At 54.1% G+C, this 21,394-nt stretch overlaps 6 protein-coding genes across 6 annotated transcripts; 2 read left to right on the forward strand and 4 right to left on the reverse strand.

The window, feature by feature from the left end:
- Positions 1-1,065: 1,065 nt before the first annotated feature.
- B0T26DRAFT_744762 (putative transporter protein) lies at positions 1,066-6,731 on the forward strand (the record flags this gene model as incomplete). The annotated part of the gene is made up of 10 exons (XM_060444452.1): positions 1,066-1,180; positions 1,273-1,842; positions 1,906-2,178; positions 2,232-2,838; positions 4,026-4,119; positions 4,176-4,395; positions 4,459-4,671; positions 4,778-4,970; positions 5,108-6,545; positions 6,576-6,731. 10 exons carry the CDS (start codon positions 1,066-1,068, stop codon positions 6,729-6,731), a joined length of 3,879 nt encoding a protein of 1,292 aa, XP_060289397.1.
- A 2,244-nt stretch (positions 6,732-8,975) lies between these two features.
- B0T26DRAFT_807623 (uncharacterized protein) lies at positions 8,976-9,937 on the forward strand (the record flags this gene model as incomplete). The annotated part of the gene is made up of 3 exons (XM_060447229.1): positions 8,976-9,262; positions 9,347-9,444; positions 9,613-9,937. Exons 1-3 carry the CDS (start codon positions 9,047-9,049, stop codon positions 9,935-9,937), a joined length of 639 nt encoding a protein of 212 aa, XP_060289398.1. The 5' UTR covers positions 8,976-9,046.
- An 809-nt stretch (positions 9,938-10,746) lies between these two features.
- B0T26DRAFT_681853 (uncharacterized protein) lies at positions 10,747-11,551 on the reverse strand (the record flags this gene model as incomplete). Its single annotated transcript, XM_060440690.1, has 3 exons — positions 10,747-10,856; positions 10,928-11,444; positions 11,534-11,551. The coding sequence occupies 3 exons, from the start codon at positions 11,549-11,551 to the stop codon at positions 10,747-10,749; spliced, it is 645 nt and encodes a 214-aa protein (XP_060289399.1).
- Positions 11,552-15,101: 3,550 nt separating this feature from the next.
- Positions 15,102-16,110, reverse strand: B0T26DRAFT_744763 (uncharacterized protein; the record flags this gene model as incomplete). Its single annotated transcript, XM_060444453.1, has 4 exons — positions 15,102-15,117; positions 15,195-15,588; positions 15,681-15,897; positions 15,931-16,110. 4 exons carry the CDS (start codon positions 16,108-16,110, stop codon positions 15,102-15,104), a joined length of 807 nt encoding a protein of 268 aa, XP_060289400.1.
- A 2,712-nt stretch (positions 16,111-18,822) lies between these two features.
- B0T26DRAFT_734464 (uncharacterized protein) lies at positions 18,823-19,893 on the reverse strand. Its single transcript, XM_060443196.1, has one exon. The coding sequence runs from the start codon at positions 19,466-19,468 to the stop codon at positions 18,872-18,874; it is 597 nt and encodes a 198-aa protein (XP_060289401.1). The 5' UTR covers positions 19,469-19,893; the 3' UTR covers positions 18,823-18,871.
- B0T26DRAFT_734465 (uncharacterized protein) lies at positions 19,874-20,636 on the reverse strand. Its single transcript, XM_060443197.1, has one exon. It carries the CDS (start codon positions 20,557-20,559, stop codon positions 20,194-20,196), a length of 366 nt encoding a protein of 121 aa, XP_060289402.1. The 5' UTR covers positions 20,560-20,636; the 3' UTR covers positions 19,874-20,193.
- Positions 20,637-21,394: the final 758 nt, after the last annotated feature.

Below are 21,394 nucleotides of genomic sequence, written 5' to 3' on the forward strand. Positions count from 1 at the left end.
ATCGTCGCTCCACGTCTGGCTGGCTTGCGGAACTCGCTCGTCTTGTCTTGTCTGGTCGACCGACCACGCGGTGATTCGGAACGAGTTACGAGCCTAGACTCGTAGGTACCTCAGTACACTTTTCCATACGAATACATGTGGTGGACAAGGACGCTGCCGTCTCGCTCGACTCCCAGCACGCTGTTCCTTTGTCTCTGCCTAGATCCGCTTTGATCTTGCCATGCCGCTATGGTGGTCATAACAAGAACCAACATGTCCTGAACCCCCGCCCAGGCTTGGTGGTTGCCCTCAAAGAAGAGTCTAGTCTTTTCTTGGCATTATTGCACAAACCGGGTCGCACCACCTTCTCGTGCACCCAATCACCCTCGCTCAATCCAGCCCTGGCCGTGCTGTGGTCGTCTACCCGCAGCCCTCGCTGCAGTGGAAATCAGCAGCCCAAGAACCCGCGCCGACCGCGGGCACACGAACTTTGCACAACATTGCCGAAAGGGCTGGGGCCTGCTGGTGGCTGCAAGTCGGGATGAAGGAGTGGGCTAGTGGGCGAGCTGACAAGCTACGGGCCAGGGAAACACTTCGCTCCCCTAATGAAAATTAGTGCTTTTCTCCCACGCCCAGAGCACCGCACCAGGGGCCAGACAGCCACAGCTGCCACACGGGCTCCTTTGAGGAATAAGATGGTTATATGGGCGGGCGGCCCCAGCTCCGACCTCTGCCTTTCGTCCATTGTCCTGGTTGGGCCATTGCACTGTTTTCTTTGCTGCATGCCGCTCCCAAACGGCTTCTCATCCGGCAACTGCTGAATGACCATGCCAATACTGGTCTCCTAGATTACGAAGAAGACGCTCTTTCACCCCTTTTAGGTCGGTCGCATCCGGCTGTTGCTGAATAAGTCGCTCCGCATCCCGCTCCGCATCCCGCCTCCCGCTTCCTGCCTCCCGCTTCCTGCTCCTTAAGTGGCCCGCGATATATCTCGGTTCGCCTGCTCGCACCTGTCCCTGGTGCATTCTTGGTCAGCTCCAACCTTGAGCCTGGAATCCCGATAGCTTCGCATACCAGCCGGACAAGATGGTCGGCGTCGCCATCTACCCCATCTCGGGTACGGCCGATCTGTCGAGGATCGAGGCCCCTGTCACCTTCAAGGCCTACCTGCTCTGCGGCTTTGCGGCCTTTGGTGGAATATGTAAGTCGAATATCTAGCTGTCGCTCCTGCTCGTCTTGCCGTGCTTGCTCTGCTCGCGAATGTTTGCTGACGGGTAGTTCCTCGACGCCCAGTCTTTGGTTACGACACGGGCTGGATGTCTGGCACGTTGGGCATGCCCTACTTCATCAGCCTCTACACCGGCCTGCAGTATGACTACGACACGGGTACGCCAATCGGGGTTTCGGCGGCGGCCTTTGCCCTGCCCTCGGCGACCAAGTCGCTCATGACATCTATTCTCTCTTGCGGTACCTTCTTTGGCGCTCTCATTGCCGGTGACATTGCCGACTTCTATGGTCGGCGGCCCACCATTATCACGGGATGCGTCATATTCTGCTTGGGGTGCATCCTCGAGATCGCGTCCACCAACCAGGAGGTCCTCTTTGTCATCGGCCGACTCGTAGCCGGCGGTGGTGTGGGCTTCATCTCGGCCATCATCATCCTGTACATGTCCGAGGTGGCGCCCAGGAGGTTTCGTGGTGCTTTGGTGTCGGGCTACCAGTTCTGCATCACACTCGGCATCCTGTTTGCCAACTGCGTCGTCTACGCCACCGCGAACCGCAACGACACGGGCTCTTACCGCATTCCCATCGGCGTGCAGTTTCTGTGGGCCGTCATCTTGGGCATTGGCCTGTATCTGCTGCGTAAGTGGACGGCACGAGGCTGGAGCGGCTTTTACAGTCCCTAACTGACCGTCTTGCCCGCAGCCGAATCTCCTCGTTACCACGTCCAGAAGGGCATGCTCGAGTGTGCCGCCGAAGACCTCGCGCGGGTGCGCGGGCAGCCCGTCGAGTCCGAGTTCATCAAGGACGAACTTGCCGAGATTGTTGCCAACCACGAGTACGAGATGCAAGTGATTCCGCAGACGAGCTACATCGGGTCGTGGATGGCCTGCTTCCAGGGCGGCCTGTCCAAGGGCAACGGCAACCTCCGGCGCACCATTCTCGGGACGGGCCTGCAGATGATGCAGCAGTTTACAGGTTAGTTTCCCATCTCTGTCGCCGGCTCATGGGCTAACAATACATAACAATAGGTATCAACTTCATCTTCTACTTCGGGACAACCTTCTTCCAGCAGCTGGGCACCATCTCGAACCCCTTCTTCATCTCGCTGGTGACGACGCTCGTCAACGTGGTGTCGACGCCGCTGTCGTTCTGGACGATTGAGAAATTTGGGCGGCGGCTGCTGCTGATCGGAGGCGCAATTGGTATGATAGGCGCCCAGTTTATTGTGGCGATTGTGGGGGTGACGGCGGGGCGGGTCGAGGCGAACAACGCGGGCGCGGTCAAGTCCATGATTGCCTTCATCTGCATCAACATCTTCTTCTTCGCGACCACGTGGGGCCCGGTGGCGTGGGTCATTGTGGGTGAGGCGTTCCCGCTGCCGATCCGGTCGCGCGGGGTGGGTCTCTCGACGGCGTCTAACTGGTTCTGGAACTGCATCATCGCCGTCATCACGCCGTACATGGTGGGCAACTCGCCGGGGTCGGCGGACCTGGGCCCGCGCGTCTTCTTCATCTGGGGCTCGCTGTGCATGCTGTCGCTGGCGTTTGCCTACTTTTTGGTGCCCGAGATGAAGGGTCTCACACTGGAGCAGATCGACAAGATGATGGAGCAGACGAGCCCGCGCACGTCGGCCGCGTGGGTGGCGACGACGACGTTTGCGGCCGAGATGGGCCACGTCCACGCCGAGAAGAGCAGCCCGACGTCGCCGGCCCCGCCACCGGCGCAGCAGCACTACGGCCAAGAAGACTACTACCAGACCACGACACCGCCGCCACTGGCGCACCACCAAGACGAGTATCCGCGGAGGAGCCCCGGCCCTGGCGCGGGGCCCGGGCGGCCGTACTACGCGCAGGGCTACTAGCGGCTGTCCTGGCTTGGTCGCCACTCCTTTTTGGGTGTTTGGTGGGCGTCACGGGGGATAGACATGGGATAGGCGGGCGGATAGTTGTCCGCCGTCTCGTACAAAATACGCCTTTTACAGAATACGGGTTTCTTTGCACATCACCGTATATAATCATACTTTTCTACCCGTTAGCGCCTCGTTGGGAAACCAGAATCGGAAAGGAAGGGGATAGGGCAGCTTGGGAGCGAGGCGCTTCATATAATTCTAGGTCCAGGTGTTCCGTTCTCGGTACCTTGTCGAATGGCACTACAAAAGTGGCATCCACAATTAATTACCAATTGACTCGAGCGGATGGAACGGCGCGTGCTGTACCCGGGTTTGACTTTTAAGTTTCGAGGCACAGCTGGTCGGTATGCTCCCATTAGTTCGCTTGGACCAGACTCGCGCGGCGGCAGTGCCCTGGGCTTTGCCGGGTGAGCAAGACCAAAAGACGGTTCTGTGCCTTCGATGCGCCTTCGATGCGGGTTGCTTTGCTCTGTAGGTGTCGGGCGGCGGGCCGGCGTGACTCACGCCTCAGACAGACTTGGATTACCCCAAGGCTCAAGTGCACCGACCCCCAATTCGGGAAGCGGCGGCGGGATTGATGCTGCCATGCATCCCAATTCGCAACCCGCGTAACGGTTACCAGAAGGGCCAACCTGGTGGAGAGGCAAAGATGGGATAAAATGGCAACACCAGCTACCATTCAGCAGCCAGTCTGTTAACTAATTAATTCCCTCTTTTTCTTCAGCAGTTTGGTCTCAATTGGGGAGCTAGAGCATCACTGTCTTTCTTTTTACCAAGTCTTTCTTCCTTGTTTGCCCTTCCCGGAACAACCAGCGACTTGCAAGTCGGACAAGCATCGCATCGCATCGCATCGCATCGAATCGCATCGCATCGGCTTGTGCAGTACGTCTTGCAATTGAAGAAGCAGAAGCAGCACAATGACGTCCATGTCGGCCGAGTCGGTGTCGACCATCCTCGTGTCGTGCAAGCAGACGCGCTTCCACATTGAGTCGCCCAACTATCGCGAGGTGCGTTTTCTTGTGTTGTCTTGTCCGGGTAAGCTGCCCGACTTACACGGTCGCAGCTCGACATTGAGGGCCTCAACATCACCGTGACGTCGGCGGCACCAGCCCCGCCGAGCGAGGGCGCCAGCACCAGCACAACCACAAGCACAAAGTCAGCCAAGGCCAAAGCCAAGGCCAGCAAAGGCGCCGAGGGCACCGAGATCCTCAGCAACGCCAAGCTGCGCCTCAGGCCCGGCAGCCGTTACGCCCTCGTCGGCCGCAACGGCTCAGGCAAGTCGAGTTAGTTTCTACCATCCTCTCGGTTCTAGTCTTGCTTGTTGACCCAACCCCACTTCCTTGCAGCCCTTCTAAGAGCCATCGCAGAGAAGCTCATCCCGGGCATCCACGAGAAGACGCGCGTCACCATCCTGCAGCAGACCAACGCCGATGACGCCGCCAACTCGGACGACGACGCCGGAACCGAAACAGCCGCTGCTGCTGTGGCCGCGCCCTCGGTGCTCGAGAGCGTCATCGACAAGGCCACGGCCAAGAGCGAGCTCGAGCAGGAGATTGCTAGTTCGTTATGTCCTGTCTATCTATCTATCATGTATCCGAGACCGCGAATAGGGGCAGTGGGAGGGGGCATCTTTAATAACGCTGTTACTAATACTGTTGCTTACAGTCTTGTTCGTCGGCATCGACAGCGACGAGCCGTACGGCGCCCTGCGCGCCCTGCGCCAGCTCCGCCACACCCGCATGCTGAAACACCTGTTTGTTCTCGACAAGGACGCCCGTCTGAGGAGCGGCGCACGCGGCTTGCAGGCGCGCAAGGCCCTCGTCGAGCATGAAAAGGCTGTTGCTCAGTCGGCTGCTCTGTGAGACCCCTTTTAGCTCCCCTTTACTTTATCTTTGCCCCGTTTGCCCCTCCTGGCTCCCTCTTCAGGGAAGTGCCCTTGCTGTACCACACCGCCATCACCACACAACGAGCCAATCAGTCTAACATGACCGCCAGAAACGAGCAGGCCGATGCAGACATCTCGGCAGACACGCTGCAGACCGAGACGCAAGAGGCGGCCGACGAGCTCGCCGACTTGCAGCTGCAGGTTGAGCCGGCGCGCATGTCGGACCTCGAGGCGCGGGCCAAGAAGATGCTGGCCGGCCTCGGCTTCAGCGACGCCTACATGGCGCGGCCCGCGGCGAGCCTGTCGGGCGGTTGGGCCATGCGAAGCGCGCTGGCCGCCGCCCTGCTGCAGGGCACGGACATCCTCATCCTCGACGAGCCCACCAACTTCCTCGACCTGCTGGGCATCCTGTGGCTGCAGCGCCACCTAACCTCGCTGTCAAGCGACGGCGACGACCACGACCCCGACGGCGGCACCGCACCCACGCTGATCCTCGTGTCGCACGACCGCGACTTCATCTCGCTGTGCACCGACCTGCTCATCCTCAAAGACAAGGCCCTCAGCTACTTCCACGGCGACCTGGCGCTGTACGAGGCGACGCAGGCCGAGCGGCGCACGCACCTGGCCAAGGTATCCGCCGCGCAGGACAAGCAGAAGGCGCACATGCAGGAGACCATCCGGCAGAACATGGCCGCCGGCCGCCGCGCCGACGATACGGCGAAAGTGCGTCAGGCCAAGTCGCGCCAGAAGAAGCTCGACGAGCGCTGGGGCGTGCAGACTTCGGCGAAAGGCACCCGCTTCAAGCTCAACCGCGACTTGGCCGGCTTCCACCTCAGCAAGCGTGACGCCCTCGACGTGCCGGCCGACGACTCCCGCCGCGCCACCGCCGTCGCCCTGCCGCCGCCGACCGAGCTGCGCTTCCCCGGGCCTCTGCTCAGCCTGGAGGGCGTCAGCTTCCGCTACCCTGGGCAAAAGGCCGACGCGCTGCACGCCGTCACGCTGTCGGCCGCGCTCGGCGACCGCATCGCCATCCTCGGCCTCAACGGCGCCGGCAAGTCGACGCTTGTGCGCCTGCTGGTTGGCGATTCAGGCAGTACCAGCACGCGCCAGGGCCTGACGCGCCACCCGCGCCTGCGCCTCGGCTACTACTCGCAGCACGCCGTGTCGCTTCTCCAAAACCTCGGCCGCGCCGAGCCGTCGCTCACGGCCCTGTCGCTGCTCCTCCGCGAGACCTCGTCGTCATCGTCTGGGGATGAAGCAGCAGCGCTCGACGAGGGCGACGTGCGCGGGCTGCTGGCGTCGCTGGGGCTCGCCGGCCGCGTGGCGTCCGACGTGCCGCTGCGCAAGCTGTCGGGCGGCCAGCTAGTGCGCTGCGAGCTAGCCCGCCTGCTGTGGCGCCGCCCGCACCTGCTCGTCCTCGACGAGGTCACTACCCACCTCGACTACGAGACCGTCGCGGCCCTGCGCGGTGCGCTGAGAGCTTGGCCTGGTGCCGTCGTGCTCGTGTCCCATGACAGGTGGTTTGTCCGGGGGGTCGTCGAGGGGGACGTCGATGAGGAGGAGGGGGGTGGGAGTGAGAGTGATGGGAGTGATGATGGTGAAGGCGCAGGAGCAGATGCTGCGCGCCGTAGGCTCGTGTATAAAATCCATGCGGGTAAGCTGGTGCTGCTGCCGGGCGGCGTGCAGGAGTTTGAGGCGAGCATAGAGAAGCGAGTGCGGAAGCTGATGGGTTGACGGCGGAGCGTGAGGTCGACTTGGCGCTTCTGTTGTTGTGATTAGCAGGCTTTTTGGGAATATGGATGGTCAGCGACTTTGTCTATCCCACAGTCGCAGACCTACTATGATTCGGATACACCCAATCAAGTCACTCTCACAGGCCTATTGATATGGCCCATGCGATATTATGAATAGTGGCAAAATCTGGTAGCGAAGAATCAAGTAGCAGCTTCTAGGTCCTTCTTTTGCTCACTAATCCCTATTGTCGTGACACTTAGTTATCGAAGTAAACGACTTTTTTTTCTCCCAGGTGACAAGATAGATTCTATTAGCTGCATTGTATTTAGAGTGTAGTCCATGCGCGCGCCCACCGCTCAGGGCCCACTGCTTTCTTCTACTGAAATTTATGGAAAACTGCCTCCTCTTCTTCTAAGTCAGGTGGTCTGCTTATGGAACACCCCTGGATTTGGAACAAGGTTTGTCATCAAGGACTTGCCGCTCGCCACCCAACTCACCTATTTCAATCGCTTGCAACTCGACCAATTCTGCTTCAATACTTATCTTCTTTTCTCCATTCAATTGAGAAATGAAAGATGAAGCGATATACTCAGTTGGATTTGCAGAATGCGCTGGCAGAGTATGCAGAAACCGGCTTACTCCGTAGCTCTGCTGAAAAAATCACGGCATCCCCCCTACTACTCTATTTAATCGGGTTCGTGGTTCCGAGCCAGCCTCCAAGGCCCAAATTCTTAATCAAAAGCTTTCTCCGGCTATGGAAGAACGCTTAACCGAATGGATTCTATTCCAAGGGTCGCTCGGTCACCCTCCAACCCACGCCCAAATTCGGAAACTAGCTAGAAGAATGCTCAAGATAACGAGACCCTCGGAAAACGCTGGACTAGCCGGTTTTTGGCTAGAAATCCATCTATTTCTACAATTAGGCCTCGGAGAATCCATGCAAACCGTGCTGATCGAGCCTGTGAGGCCGTTATCCGGCCTTGGTTTGACTATTTGAAGCCTCCAGGCGTGGAGGCTATTCCAGCCAAGCATAGGTATAATATGGATGAAACTGGCATTGCTTCTGGCATTGGAGATAACGGCCTGGTTGTTGGATCTAAGGAAAGAAAGAAATTCCAGAAAAAGAAGAAAGGAGACCGAATTTGGACCTCGATTATCGAATGTATTTCCGCTGACGGCTGGTATTTGAACCCAGTCGTCATTTTCAAAGGTGGAAGCCTTCAACAACAATGGTATCCACGCGATTTACAGCCATTTAAGGGCTGGAAGTGGAAACCCACTGAAAACGGCTGGTCTGACGATGATACTGCCGTCGCATGGCTCCGCAATATCTTTCTTCCAGAGACTCGGCCAGCTACCCCCTCGGAGAAGCGCCTCCTTATTTTAGATGGCCACGGTAGTCATACCACCGAAGAATTCATGTGGCTAGCCTTTTCTAATAACGTACAATTGTTATTTCTACCAGCCCACACCTCCCACGTTCTCCAGCCCCTGGATTTATCGGTTTTCGGCCCTCTAAAAGCCCGGTACAGAGCCAAGCATAACGAGGTTGTTTCCGGCTTCGACGAAGGCACTATTGCTGAAAAGAGGGCCTTCCTAGAATTCTACCGGCAAGCCAGGGTCTATGGAATGACTGAATCTAATATCAAAGCCGGCTGGAAAGCTACAGGCCTCTGGCCGGTCAGCCTCAGGAAGCCCCTAAGCAACGGCCTTGTTATTAAGAATTCTAACGGCGACGTTGGTCAATTGACCTCTACGGTTTCTATAGACCTTCAAGAGGTCCATAACCCCATTCTAAATAAGAATTCGGAGGGCCGGCCTATATGGTTTACCCCTAAAAAGCCGAAGGATTTCCGTATTTAGGGGTAGGTTTTTCTAGCCGGCTAGAAACGGACTGCCAACGACCGACTTTTCATACGCAAGGCCGCAAAAGCCTTCGATTACGTGGTTTTCCAACTAGCCAATACGGCGCATCAATTGGAGGCTGCAGAAAAAAGCCTAGAACGCACAAGAGGCCGAAAGAGAAGGAAGGTCCAAGTCGACCCTAATACGCAGTTCGCTGGAATTGAGGAGGTTCGTGCCTCACAGAGAGAGGCTGGCAGAGAGGACCTTGGTTATTCTGAAAGAGAAGAATCAGGAGAATCCGATACTGAAGACTTCATCATTGTAGCTAATTAATTGACAAAGTTGTTGGCAATTGAAGTTTGTGGTGTTGTGCGGGGTCCGATTCAGGGGCTGTTCCATAGGCAGGGGTGTTCCAAAAGTCCCCCACCTGACTTATCTGGTCTAGCAATACTCCCGAGACCTTGGCTAGGATGGTTGAGGGAGAGGAAGAGGAAGAGGAGCAGACATCGACCAAAGGCAAAGGCAAAGCGGAAGGCCGCAGCAAAGACGACAAAAAAGCCCAGCAGACGGTACCACCTTGGTACCAGAACTGCTGCTCCTTAACCGGTATTGAGGCAGTCGACGCGGCGCACATTATCGACATACTAGCTACAATATCTATGGACGAGCCTCTCGAGTTTTGGAAGGTACTTCGGATGTTCTAGCCTTTGGAAGATATTAAAAAGCTGGACATTAAGGGCCATGAGAAACGAAAAATTCTCCCATTACAGCCTACCGACTGGGATGATATGCTCCGAGAGGCTCTCGAGCTCGGCATCTTAAGCGAGAGGACAGAAGCCATTTGGAGAAAATCCCTTCTCGAGATGGCGTACCATGAAGCTCTACAGAAAGTTCGGGAGTATAAGGAATTGCTAGCCGAGATAGCCGAGAGCGAAGGAGAGGAGGGCGAGGATGACTAGAAGTCATACTCCGACACCATGCTCCCAGCGTTAGGTACAGATAGTGTTCAGGTCAGCCAACCTACCAAGACGGGTAGCGGGATTGGTAGTCTCAAGGAGAAGGAGAAGGAGGAACGTCTGTTAATACAGCAGAGCAAGCATGACGATGGCCACGAGGAGCAGAAGGGGATGCTAGAGGGAAGAGAGAAGGGAAAGCAGAAGATGAGTATCAGTACGGACAAGGACAAGGGCACAGACCATGGCGAGGGGGGGACGCTTAAACTCATGCGCAAGCTCTCCAAGCTAAGCCTTAAGGGAAGCTACCGCAGGCTCAAGGAGGCGCCGGGCAAGTTCAAGCGGTCTCGAGTTGCGTCGTTATTCCACAAACCAAAGGAAGAGGAGCGCGTCGGAGGACAGGAGTAGTAGGAGGAGGTATTCATAGTTGTCTAATCTATAAACCACACATTTCTTTCATCGTACTCGTCTTCCTTGTTAAATCACGGCCTCAATTTTCGGTTCCTCGTCCTTCGTGCCCTTTCAAGTTCTCTATTACGCGCAAATGCGAGCGGGAGCATGTTTGAACCCCGAAGACGAGAGACACCTCGACCGTCGCTGTAAGCATCGGAGTCTTGCTGTGGGAACCGTCCGGGGCGCAGAGGGCTGGCCGCCTTGTGCTTGTGCTGGGGCCGACTGTCGAATCCCACATTAGCCATGGTCGAGACCCGAAGCCCGAAACTCGGGCTAGAATTGCATTCGGCCGTGGCAAACCCATGCATGATACAAGGGAAGGCCGCGGTTCCGCGATTCTACCATGCTAGAGACGAAGCTACGGCAGCAGCCCAGGGCTTTCATGCCCGGCCTTACTTCCCGCTGCAGGGTGGGTGGGGAGGAGAGGGGTGGAGGTCGCGGCTGCGTAGGGCGCGGAAGAAGCGCACTCTTGAACGTCCATAGTAGTACCCAGAAGGAATAAGATCTCGGCCAGGATCAGCTTGATGAGCACGGCCAGCGCGACCGTAGCGGCGCGGCGTATCGCCGATAGTGCGTCGGATCTCGGCGCGTAATTTCGCGAGTGCGTACGGCGTGCGTACGGGCAATCGGCTGCCGTTATTGAGGTGAGATTAGCGTTGCCTGACATCTTCTTTTTACTTAATCTCTTATTCTTTCCCATATAGACGTTAATATGAAGAAACAGAAAAAGAAAAAAAAAGAAACACTCACAACGTCCACGACAGTCAGGCCGCCGTCGTGTCGCGGCCGCCTAACGGCACGTTGAGCACCTGGCTGCGGACGGCCTTGTCATTGTCGGCTGGGTTCATGGCGATTATCTGTTCGATCAGCATGGCTTGGCACATGTTGTCAGGCCAACTGGTGGATCTATGGGTTCCACTTATCCAGACCATCACTTTCCAATACATATTCCGCGGTAGCCCAGATAGCGAGTCTTCCTCCAAGCAAGCAATGCAGTCATCCGTTTCCCACCAAAAATCAGGCTGCCAGAGACGTTGTCGCCGTCGTCGCCGTCGTCGCCGCCCTTGCCATCCTTGCCCGGGGACACGGACGCGGCCAGCTTCCGGGTCCGCGCCTCGGCCAGCGTCCAGGTCCGCGCCTCGGCCACGCACGCGTCGACAAGCTGGTGGATGTAGGTGCACGCGCACGAGGTGGCGGCGCAGCATGGTGCGCAACGCCTTCCACTCGTCGCCCTCCTGGGTGAAGATGCCGGCGCCGCAGAGGGCCGGAAGACGTCGGCGCGCACGCCGAAGCCGTAGTCGGCGAAGCTGGACGATAGGATGGCCTCGACGTTGCGCGGCACCAGGCTGTGGAACGGCTGCGGGCCGAACAGGAAGAACTGCGACATTATGTTGGTCGGGTGGTCGTCGACGAAGCCGCTCACGATCTCGAGCACGCTGCCCCACGCGTCGGCGTCCCACAACTGTTTGAGCCGGTCGATGCCCAGCGGTCACCGATTCGGGATCTCGGGCGGCCGCTGGCATCCGTGCTCCCTGCCGAAGAGCATCTCACGCTGCCTTGGGGGTGCATGCGCGCTGATTAGACTCGGGGCTGCGGATGGGGACGGGACAAGGGTGTGGGTCGGAATGAAGGCGCGCCCGGTATTCGAGATAGCCCCTGATCAAGTAGATGGCAACCTATGCTGAAAGTGTGCAGATAGCAAATGTCGTCCACTTGGCATTTCCGTCGACGGGCTCACCGCTGTACGAGGCGAGAGAGCTGAACAACCCCATTATATCCGGCTCTCAGGGTTCGTGCGTTGGTTTTCAGTCCCAGGAAACTGTCTAAGGCTGCCACAGGTCACTGGCAGTCCCTAAGGGCCCTGTTCACAAGGCAGTGTTGTGGCCAGGTTGCTGTAGGGGAAGCTATACCCAAATTGTTAAACAAGCCCCACGGCATGTTCTTGAATCTATAAGGGGTCCAGGCATGCGCAATTCAGGCTCCGCAGAAGACTGTAAAATACAGAGTCTGTTGACGATGAGTGAGACTTGTAGAATCCTCTAGAATTTATTACTGGGTCTATAATAAGGCCCGTCCTTTCCTGTAACTAGATTTCCTTTCTCTCTCTCTCTTAAGTAAGCACCCAAGCTCACCAGCAAGCATAGCCATACTTTTGTAGTGCAGAGTTCACTCGGACCTTCGTTCCAGTGCAGAGTTCACTCACAGACCTTCGTTCCAGTGCAGAGTCCACTGTAACACGGCTTCTTGTTTCCCTTAGCACCTTACCAAGCTCTGCTATTGTACGGGAATACTCACGATATTCGCTTCCGCCACGCACGCTGCAGTACCGAGCCCACTGCAGCAACCCTGCACAGAACTACCCCACAGCTCTGGCAAAGACTAGGTAGCTCAACAAAAGTAATTTTAATTAGTTAAGTTAGGTGGGGGGGTAAGCGAACACTACTGATTTAGAACATTCTGTATAAGCAGGAGTCCCAACTAACCCTCCAACAAAAGAAAGGGTGATCTTTTTATTTACAAAACTTCAATACAATCTTTGATATCCTCTGAATCATCCGCTTCTTCCGCATCTTCTAAAACCTCTGCTGCACGCCTTACAGCTCTCTGGGCCTCACGAATAGTCTGAATATTCGCAAAGGTGGTATTTGGATCTTCTTCAACCTTCTTCTTCTTTCTGGCTCTTATTGATTCGAGAGTGTGTTCTAGACCTTCAATCTTTCGCTTCCTAATAGCCAGTTCAAAGGCCTGTTCATCCAAAGCCTTACCAATCTTTCTGAGGAAGAGCTTATCCGCTGGCATTGCTTTGATGATGCGTGCGAACTTCTTTACCTGCTCAACGTAATCACGTGCCTTTCTAGGAGTCCTCCACTGCACCCGATCGTCTCCATAATCCTCCAGGATTGGCATACGGAGTGTGCGAACCTCTGGGGTAACTATAGTAGTTCTTAAGGGGCGTGAAGTATTAGAATTCTTGAGGAGGAGTGGGCTTCTTAGCGGTTTGTTGACATTCAAGGGCCAAAGGCCTGATGCCTTCCATCCTGACTTAGCATTACTCTTAGTAATTGCCTCTGTGCGTGAAATCTGGTAGCATTCCAGAAACGCACGTTTTCCGGCTACAGAAGAGTCGTCAAAGGCGTTAGCAAGAAGGTCCTCAAGCCGTCTGCGATAAAGTCGTTTTAGGGGGCCAAATATGGCCAAATCTAGGGGTTGGAGGACATGGGAAATATGGGGAGGCAGATAAATAATGTGAATATTGTTTGTGAATGCCTCTCACATATAATCGGCAGTTGTGTGGCTGCCATGGCCATCAATAATAAGGAGTCGTTTCTCAGAGGAGTTTGCTGGCTTGGTGAGAGGAATGAACACATTTTTTAACCATTTGAGGCTTGTCTCATCGGTAGTCCATCCTTTCTCAGTTGCTGTAAAGAACCAATCCTGAAATGGCTTCATATCCAAAGGAAACCATTGTTGTTGAACGCTTTTCCCCTTAAAAATGACCAAAGGAGGAAGGCAACGGCCAGCTGCTGAGATGCATTCGACAAAAGTGGTCCAAGTGCGGGTTCCAGGCTGTTTTTTTTTGAAGCGCCTTAAAGGCACGGCTTCCAATGACAAGGCCGTTGGTTCCTCTGCCTTCCATAATACCAGATTCGTCCTTGTTCCAGCGATTCTCTGGCTTAATCGCCTTGATAGCTGGTGTTTGGAAACGGTTGAACCAAGGTCGAATTGTTGACTCTGTAGCGCAGTTGACGCGGACCGAATCGACTCTCTTGGCCCTCTGAGTCTTCAAAATTCGATTGCGGTTAAGAAAGGCACGGCACCACCCCTTTCCAAGTGGTAAGGAGTCCCCCCTTTCAGCTAGAATACGGCGTGCAAGCTCCCTGATCTGTGCATGTGTAGGGGGCAATCCTAAATCTTGTTGAAGAAGAATCCATTCGACTAAACGATCCTCTTGGGTCTGTGTAAGCCTTTGCTCATCTTGATGAGCAACATTTCGAGGTAGGGAGCCATGTAGACGGCCATAAAGGGTGGAGGGTGGAACGTTCCATTTTCGCGCGACTTTGCGTAATCGATGTGTTCTGACGGCTTCCTCGCAAGCCTTGCGGAGATCTTCTTCTGTATATGAAACCATTGTCAAGAGAAGAATAAAACGAATTGAAGATGAAGAGAATTGGAAAAGAATTGGTTGAGTTATGGGCTTTTTATATAAGAGGGTTGGTTGTGTTCCTCGCTTATCTAGAATGTTCTGGATCAGTGGCGTTCGCTTACTCCCCCACCTAACTTACTATAAGGTTTCTTCTAGGGTATATATGCCGGCGGTTATCGATAAGTCCCTCTTCCCCTCTACCTGACTTACAGTAACTTGTCATCCACCGGTCCCTACTAACCGGGGATTGGTAGAGAGGGAGCCTCCACAATCCCAAGCGGCCGACTCTATATCTCGCCATATTCGGTCGATGACCGAGAGCCCTTGACGGGGGAGAAGGAACGGATCTTTCTACCAATCGACCGTAGCCAGTCACGACCCTTGCGTCGAATGTCCGAAGAGCGGACGGCCTCGTCGAGGAAGTGTTGCCTCTGGCTCTTAATATAATCGCAGTATGCTTGTGCCGTACGGCGCGCTTCCTCCTCTGTCTCTGGTGTGTGGTATGTTTCGGCGATGGCATATGATATATAGGTAAAAGGGCGAGCGAAGCGAGGTGGTCCCTGGTGTGCTGCTGGGACGATGAATGCTCCGCCGTCCCTCATCATCGTCCATACCAGCCCATGTCGATCGAGCCATTCCCGGTTGTCACCTCGCGTAATATACCGAAATTCGCGTAGATAGCACCGTATGCAGCTCTCTCCGTTTGGGCGGGCGAGGTTGTTGACTTGAACGAACGTGTCGGCAACTCTACAGGCCTTCTGGCGGAATTTAATGAGGGCGGTGAAGTAGGATACGGACGGGGCCCGTGGGTCGCCCCTAAGGAAGAATTGAACCGCGGCCGCCACACGGTTCTCATAGCCCCCATTCCAATCGCCCGGGCAGAGTTGGCGAAACTGCTGTACCATGGTGTAGACTCGTGCATGCTCCTGGTCTTTAAATTGAACCCTACCGGACAGAGAGACAGGCTCCGTAGAGCTAGCATCCGGGAACACTTGGCGGGGGTACGTAGGTAGGTTATCCCAACGCTCCTTGAAGCGGGCCAAAGGGATTGCGGTTCTCCTAGTCCACGAAAAAGTCCACTGGTCGTCTTGGGCGCTGAAGCAAAACCCCTCAGTCAGGGTATCAGGGACACCCCGCGCTTTATGTACGGTTGTAACGGAGCGGCAGAACTCGTTGTACGTTTCTGTCTGTATTTTGGTTGGCTCCTCGGGCTGGATGCTTTCCGAGCCCTCGCTGTCGTCTAGCTCCTTCCTCGCCTCCTGCGTGAGCAACGGCGAAGAGGCTCTGGAGAGGGTGTCGATGATCGCTCTAGCGAAGAGGGATCCGCAAACTCGTCCTAGGCTTGCTGAGACTGGGAACGATAAGGCCACGTCATTAGAGGTAGCGGCTGCTAATGCTGCGCTGTTGACGTCGGGCGCAACCACCCATCCACCCGAGTAGCATACTGTCACGATTAAGGTGGCTCAGGCATTTCCCAATGCGCCCTTGAGCCGCAGAATACTAAACCCCTTCCCGGAGTTACCATTATCGAGGAGGAGTGTGTGATCTTTTGACCGTGACAGAACACCATTAAAAGGATAGGGTGCTCGCCCTTGGCGCGAGCAGCGGCTTTGGAGACCTCGTCGAGAAATCTATCAATCATCTGGGCGGGCGGAACGACCGTCACAGGAGTGATCTCAGATTCGAGAAGCTCAGGGCTGAGGACGACCTTGGGACACTCAGAAGCGGTACCGTGGTAATAGGGGCCATGCTTCTTCAACAGTTTGCTAGGCTCGGCAGCGGTAAGCCATACTTAGTCGGCAACTGAACCTTTCAGGAGGTAGTTGAAAGCGTAAAAGTCGGAGAGGAACCACCCATCGTCAAACTGGGAGCCGGTGGAGACTGTCGGGTGGGTTGCTGCAACGATGATGGTATTGTCAAAGACGCAGGGGAACGTTTGAGTAATAAAAGTCCCGCGCTCGTCGTCAGGGTACGGGGTAGACATTCCCTTGTACGCACCGCCCCTGGTAAGCTTGCTTAGCTCTGCCATCTGACTGTCAAAAGAGGGGTTAGCCTAGGACATCGTCGACGGAACGACGTACTTATATGACCTGAGGTTCGGCATTATGGTTGATGTACCGTCGTGATTATGAATCGATTTGAGATAGGTTGTATAGTTGTGATTAGAGGAGGCAACTAGTCAATTGAGGAGTATGTTGTTGGGAGAAAAAATTGTGGATGCCGACCTTTTTGCAGGCGATGCGGGACGAGGTGGGGGGCAAGGTGGAGTCTTCTCTTTGTCGGGAAGGAATTGCCTTTAACACAAACCGAGGTCCGACCCAAGTTAGTTTCCTAACGCTGGTAGCTGCTTGGTCCACGTGGAGTAAGTGGAAGTAGTCGCGATTGTGGCAGTATTATATTACTAGTCTAGGGTGAGACGCCGCATTTTTACTTCTAGACAGAGTCCATCCATGATTCCATACTATTACCGTCGGGTTTTTCTAACCTCTAATATGACGAGCAGTAGTCATTACGGCATCGTATTCAAACTAGGAACTTAAATAACTGGACAGATACGAGAATGAGGGCTTATAGATTGTAGATTGGCATTATATCTTCCTCGGGATATCTCTGTTTGTGCCATTATCCGTGTGACGGCCCGCCTTACGCAGTAGGGATGTCAATGGTTGAAGGCAGTAACGAATGTGGATTCGAAGCTAAGGAAGGAAAAGAAGAAGCTATTGCAGGGACCGCGCAGGGCGCGAGGAAATAGGTGTTGGTGCAGGGCACGTGGTGGGCGTGCGCATAGACCATACTCTAAATACAATGCGACCGATAGAGTCAATCCCTGTCACGTGTGCACCGTGACACTTCCAGCCGCGTAGCCTAGGTAGAAACAGCCTTTAGGCATATTGAGACTCTTTTCGAGGGCATCCCGGAATACCCTCGAGTCGGCTGCAAAGCCCTCTAAGCCGGGAAGTAGATACTGGAAGTGACCTTCTAGGCTTACAGCCACTAGAACATTCTGAGTAATTCGGCTCTTTCTATTCCTTACGATGCTGTGTTGACTTGAGGGGCACTATAACTTCTCTGTGCTTTCTGTCGAGTGCTCTAAGGCACTGCTTGAAGAATGGATACCACTTGGACTTTCTAAGAACCCTCTAGCTGGTCCTGGTCTCTGGGAGCGTAATACCCGGCCAATGCGAGTACTGAAGAAAGGACCTGATGGAATACTCTTTTTGCTGTAAGCTTGTTCCGTTCTGTGAATTCTGTTAGGCAGGGAAACTGACCTTACTATCGTTTCCAGGCTGTGGCCAAAACCCTCTGCTTACAAATTGCAGCGTACATCCCTGACCAACCACCTCCAAGAAGATTAACAACTTCTCGTTGACAGCAATATGTCTCGTGTCGGCTAGGCCAGTATCCTCTTCTAGCCATCTTTGTAGTGCGATGAATGTATGCACGCGCATGCGAATGCTTCCCTGTAACCCAAAGTCGGTTTGACCGAGGAGATACGGGGTTTTGAGGGTGCCTCAGCTTTCGTAAAGGCTGTAGGGGGGACGGGGGGGGAGGGTCTAAACTTGATCACAGTCGCGATAATAGCAAGGAGCATAGCAACCACAGCGTCGACTTCCGAGTCGTCTTCGGCGCTGTAGGTGCGCCTCTACAACTCCCCAGCTATTCTTCAGGATCAGGGGATTGTAGAGCAGTTGTTAGAATACAGATAACTTCAATTTCAAGGTCAATACCAGCATTTATACTGACCCATTCAGGAAAATCACCCAGGTCAAAGCCCAAGGTCAAAGCCCAATGTGCCCGTATTCCGCTCGATCCAGGGCGTTTCACCGGCGTTACCATTTCGCTCTGATCATAGCATTTGATTGGTCATATGCACTGGGTCCTGCGTCATGCAAATAACGGAGGCCAGCTAGCGCCTCGAACAGTGCGTAACGCTTTCGCCAACACCAGATGCGCAGGCTGATAGTTACAGTTATCTAGTTTTGGACCTCTATAACAACGCTAAGCGCTGAACCAGAAGCGGCCTCATTCAGGGTGGCTCGGCAGTTCAGCTGGTGATCCAAAAATTGCTACACAGCTCGTTGCTATCTATATTAGACAGGCCGCTTTCAAAAGGCCGGAGAGAGAGGGAGAAGCAAGTCAATCAACTTGGAGCCAATTCACACACACTCAATTAGATGCATGTAAGTAGTGATAGGTATCACGTCCTGGGGTTGCTGAAGTATTACAACCGAGCGGATGTTGTCGCTGCGTGAAAATGTCTCAAGAATTAAATCATTGCTGTGCGCTTTAACGTGCCTATCTAGTACTTTACAATTGGATACAAAGCGTACGTATAACATAGGTTAGGTGGTTCGGTTACGGCGGTGGCTGACTCGCACCTCCACAGAGCACGCTTACAGAACAGGCCAACACTGACCCTTTGACACATCTAAGTAATGCTCGTACGGGATTCACGGAAACAAGTCACATGGAGGAAGGAGACATAGGACAGAGTGGACGAATACAGATTAATTACTGCTATCTATCTTCCAAGGAAAACTTCATTGAGGGAAAAACCTCGAAAGAATGAGTCTGTCGCACCCTTTTTGAGTGGCCCATTTTGGGAAAACAGAGATTTTCTCGCACCCGTTTGGGGTGGCCCATTTCGGGACGGATAAATAGTCTCGCACCCGTTTTGGGTGGTTCACAATGGAACGGACAACGGCTAGGTCAGCTACAAAGAACTGCCCGCCTTACGACTGACGTCAAAGAATGAGAGACAAGTAGCTAAACTCGCCTAGCTCATCTTGTGGGACTTGCTGGGCTTGCACGACTTGCTCGTTTTGAGGCTGCGAGAGGGTCTGAGGGTAGTCTTGCAGCTCCATGCCATCCTGCGGGGGGTGGTCATCACCTCCCACCAGTTGCTGGTCATTGGCCGGCACCGCAGACTGAGGAATGGCCGGAGCCTGAGACGGAGGATTGGCTGGCGCCTCAGACTGATCGGCTGGCTCCACAGCCGGAAGCCCATGTTGCCCTACCAGTTCCGACTCGTTGGTCCCAGCCTTGTAGAGTAGCAAGGCACTCCAATCGGCTAGAAGCATCGAAAGAAGGGTGGCAGTGACCAGTACGCCGATGACGACAATCGCAGTAACTGCCCAGGCCAGAGAATGATGGCTACGCAAAGCGAGACCAAACATATAGACCAGGGCTGAGACGATCAGGAGCAAACCTGCAACAACCGGCAGCCAAATGGCACACCAGTCGACGAATTTGCGGGCCCAGCGCTGGAGCGCTGGGACTCGTCGGATAGGCGCCCGGACTTCGACATCGCCCGGCGGTAGCAGCTCTGGCCTGATGATCATTTGACAATAGTTTATCACGACTCCCTAGATCGTGATACCTAGAGAAATGGTAATTAGCTCATTTACTGTATCAGTTCTATCATCTGGGTCATCTGGTTTGACGTCCGCAATTGCACTCGTGACCCGCAGGCTCCCTATGATGGCTACTAGCCAAAAACAGGCCTCGAGCGCAACAGGCCTTCGCTTGATTACGTCGGATACAGATGCGTCATGCGTGTCAGACATTTTGATGGTCAAAGAAAAGTCGTGTTGGTTCGATGTTCTTTTTCGTGGTTTGATGAAGTTGGTTTGAAGAAGTGGTTTGAAGAAGTTGGGTTGAAGAAGTTTGTTTGAAGAAGTTGGTTTGAGGAAGTTGGTTGGGAGTTTGTCTAGGTTTGGGGCGGGGAACTTGATGCACGGGCGTTATCCATCGATAGTACTTCCCCAGGCCCACCAGCTTCATCAAATGGGGGCTTGGACGCGGCACAATGCCAACCCAATTATGCTCGAGACGTACTTACCAACCGTGACCTAACGGCATCTACGGTAATGACGCCCTAGGGTTTAGCTCTCCTCACAGCTGCCTTTACAACTGCCCTGCGAGATAAGATTTATGGCCTCACAGGCTTTTATAATGCTTTTGCGTTTGTCCGGTTACTCGAGGTAAGAGCACACCGAATAAGGTAGGAATGATAAGGATATTATAGCTTATAAGGCGTCCGTCATAATGGCCTGCGTTCCAGGTATTAGAGAAAGGATATAGCTTCCAGTATCTTCCACTTGCTCTTCCTCTTTCTTGTAGATAGGCATAAGAATCTCTGAGGTTCTTGGCAAGCCCGAAGGGCGATTGACCCGACTAACGTGCCCAGGGCGTAAAAGCTGATTGGGAAAGAAAGCTGCTTCGCTTCTGCTTGCTTCATCAGCTCATCAAGCTCAGAGCGATACTGTGATTGGAAGGCAGCTGATCGTGACTGCATATTATCGATATGCATGGGCAAGCTGCGGCTCCATAATGCACCATTCAGGAATAGCTCCTGAGCTCTGGCTGCAAGACAGTACCTCATAATATGGGAAGTCACGACCGCCAGTAGTGAGTGCTGTATTTTCTGCATTTCTGGCAGCGATCCGGCCAAAACTAAGTCTTCCAACAGACTGTTGAACCAGGATTCCTTTGTCCTTTTCTTGGAAGCATAAAAGGCCTTCTTTCTTGTATTGCTAGATGGAGGACAGACAATTCAAGACCCTTCAAGCCACTGTCAACTTTGATCACGGGCCACATATCCTCTCTCTGGCGAAGTTAGAGAACTCAGTCTTTGTGGTTCTCACAGGTGGCGAGTCCTGTGGCGATAATTACCAATCCATATTTCTAGCCATTTCTAGATCCTTCCTTTCTAGACCACACTCTTCCTTGACGTTCTCAACCATACCCACTGAGCTGCCTGGACCAACCTCTCCTTTTGACAGCGGGCCCCATGAAAACGCCCACATTCAGCTGCATATGTAAGCGCCAACCCTAAAATTAGCGTTACCTACACTCCTGTCTGATATGGCCAAAACATCCTCCTTGCTCAACCCAGAATAGACGGACTACACTCAGCAGTAGAACTCAGTCGGGATCACGGACTTAGGGCTAGGTCACAGTCACTGGTACATTGTTAAATGATAAAAGTTTCATTTGGGCCCAAGACCCGTCTCTGATACGGCTTTATGCTGTCTGGCCCGTGATCAAGTTGACAGTGGCTTGAAGGGTCTTGAATTGTCTGTCCTCCATCTAGTAATACAGAAAAGAAGGCCTTTTATGCTTCCAAGAAAAGGACAAAGGAAACCTGGTTCAACAGTCTGTTCAGTCGTACTACTTAAGAGACTCAGCCGTAGCAAGGGAGAGAAAAAGAGGGCATTCGGAAGTCCGGGAGCCCGGAAAAAGGGATCAGGGCTGAAAGTCACGAC

This window comes from Lasiosphaeria miniovina (genome assembly GCF_030549165.1).
Source record: "Lasiosphaeria miniovina strain SMH2392-1A chromosome Unknown B0T26scaffold_9, whole genome shotgun sequence".
NCBI classification, from domain to species: Eukaryota; Fungi; Ascomycota; class Sordariomycetes; order Sordariales; family Lasiosphaeriaceae; genus Lasiosphaeria; species Lasiosphaeria miniovina.

Coding starts and splice junctions, on each gene's coding strand:
- B0T26DRAFT_734464 (XM_060443196.1), bottom strand. CDS start 19,468: ATGATCATCAGGCCAGAGCTGCTACCGCCGGGCGATGTCGAAGTCCGG.
- B0T26DRAFT_734465 (XM_060443197.1), bottom strand. CDS start 20,559: ATGCAGAAAATACAGCACTCACTACTGGCGGTCGTGACTTCCCATATT.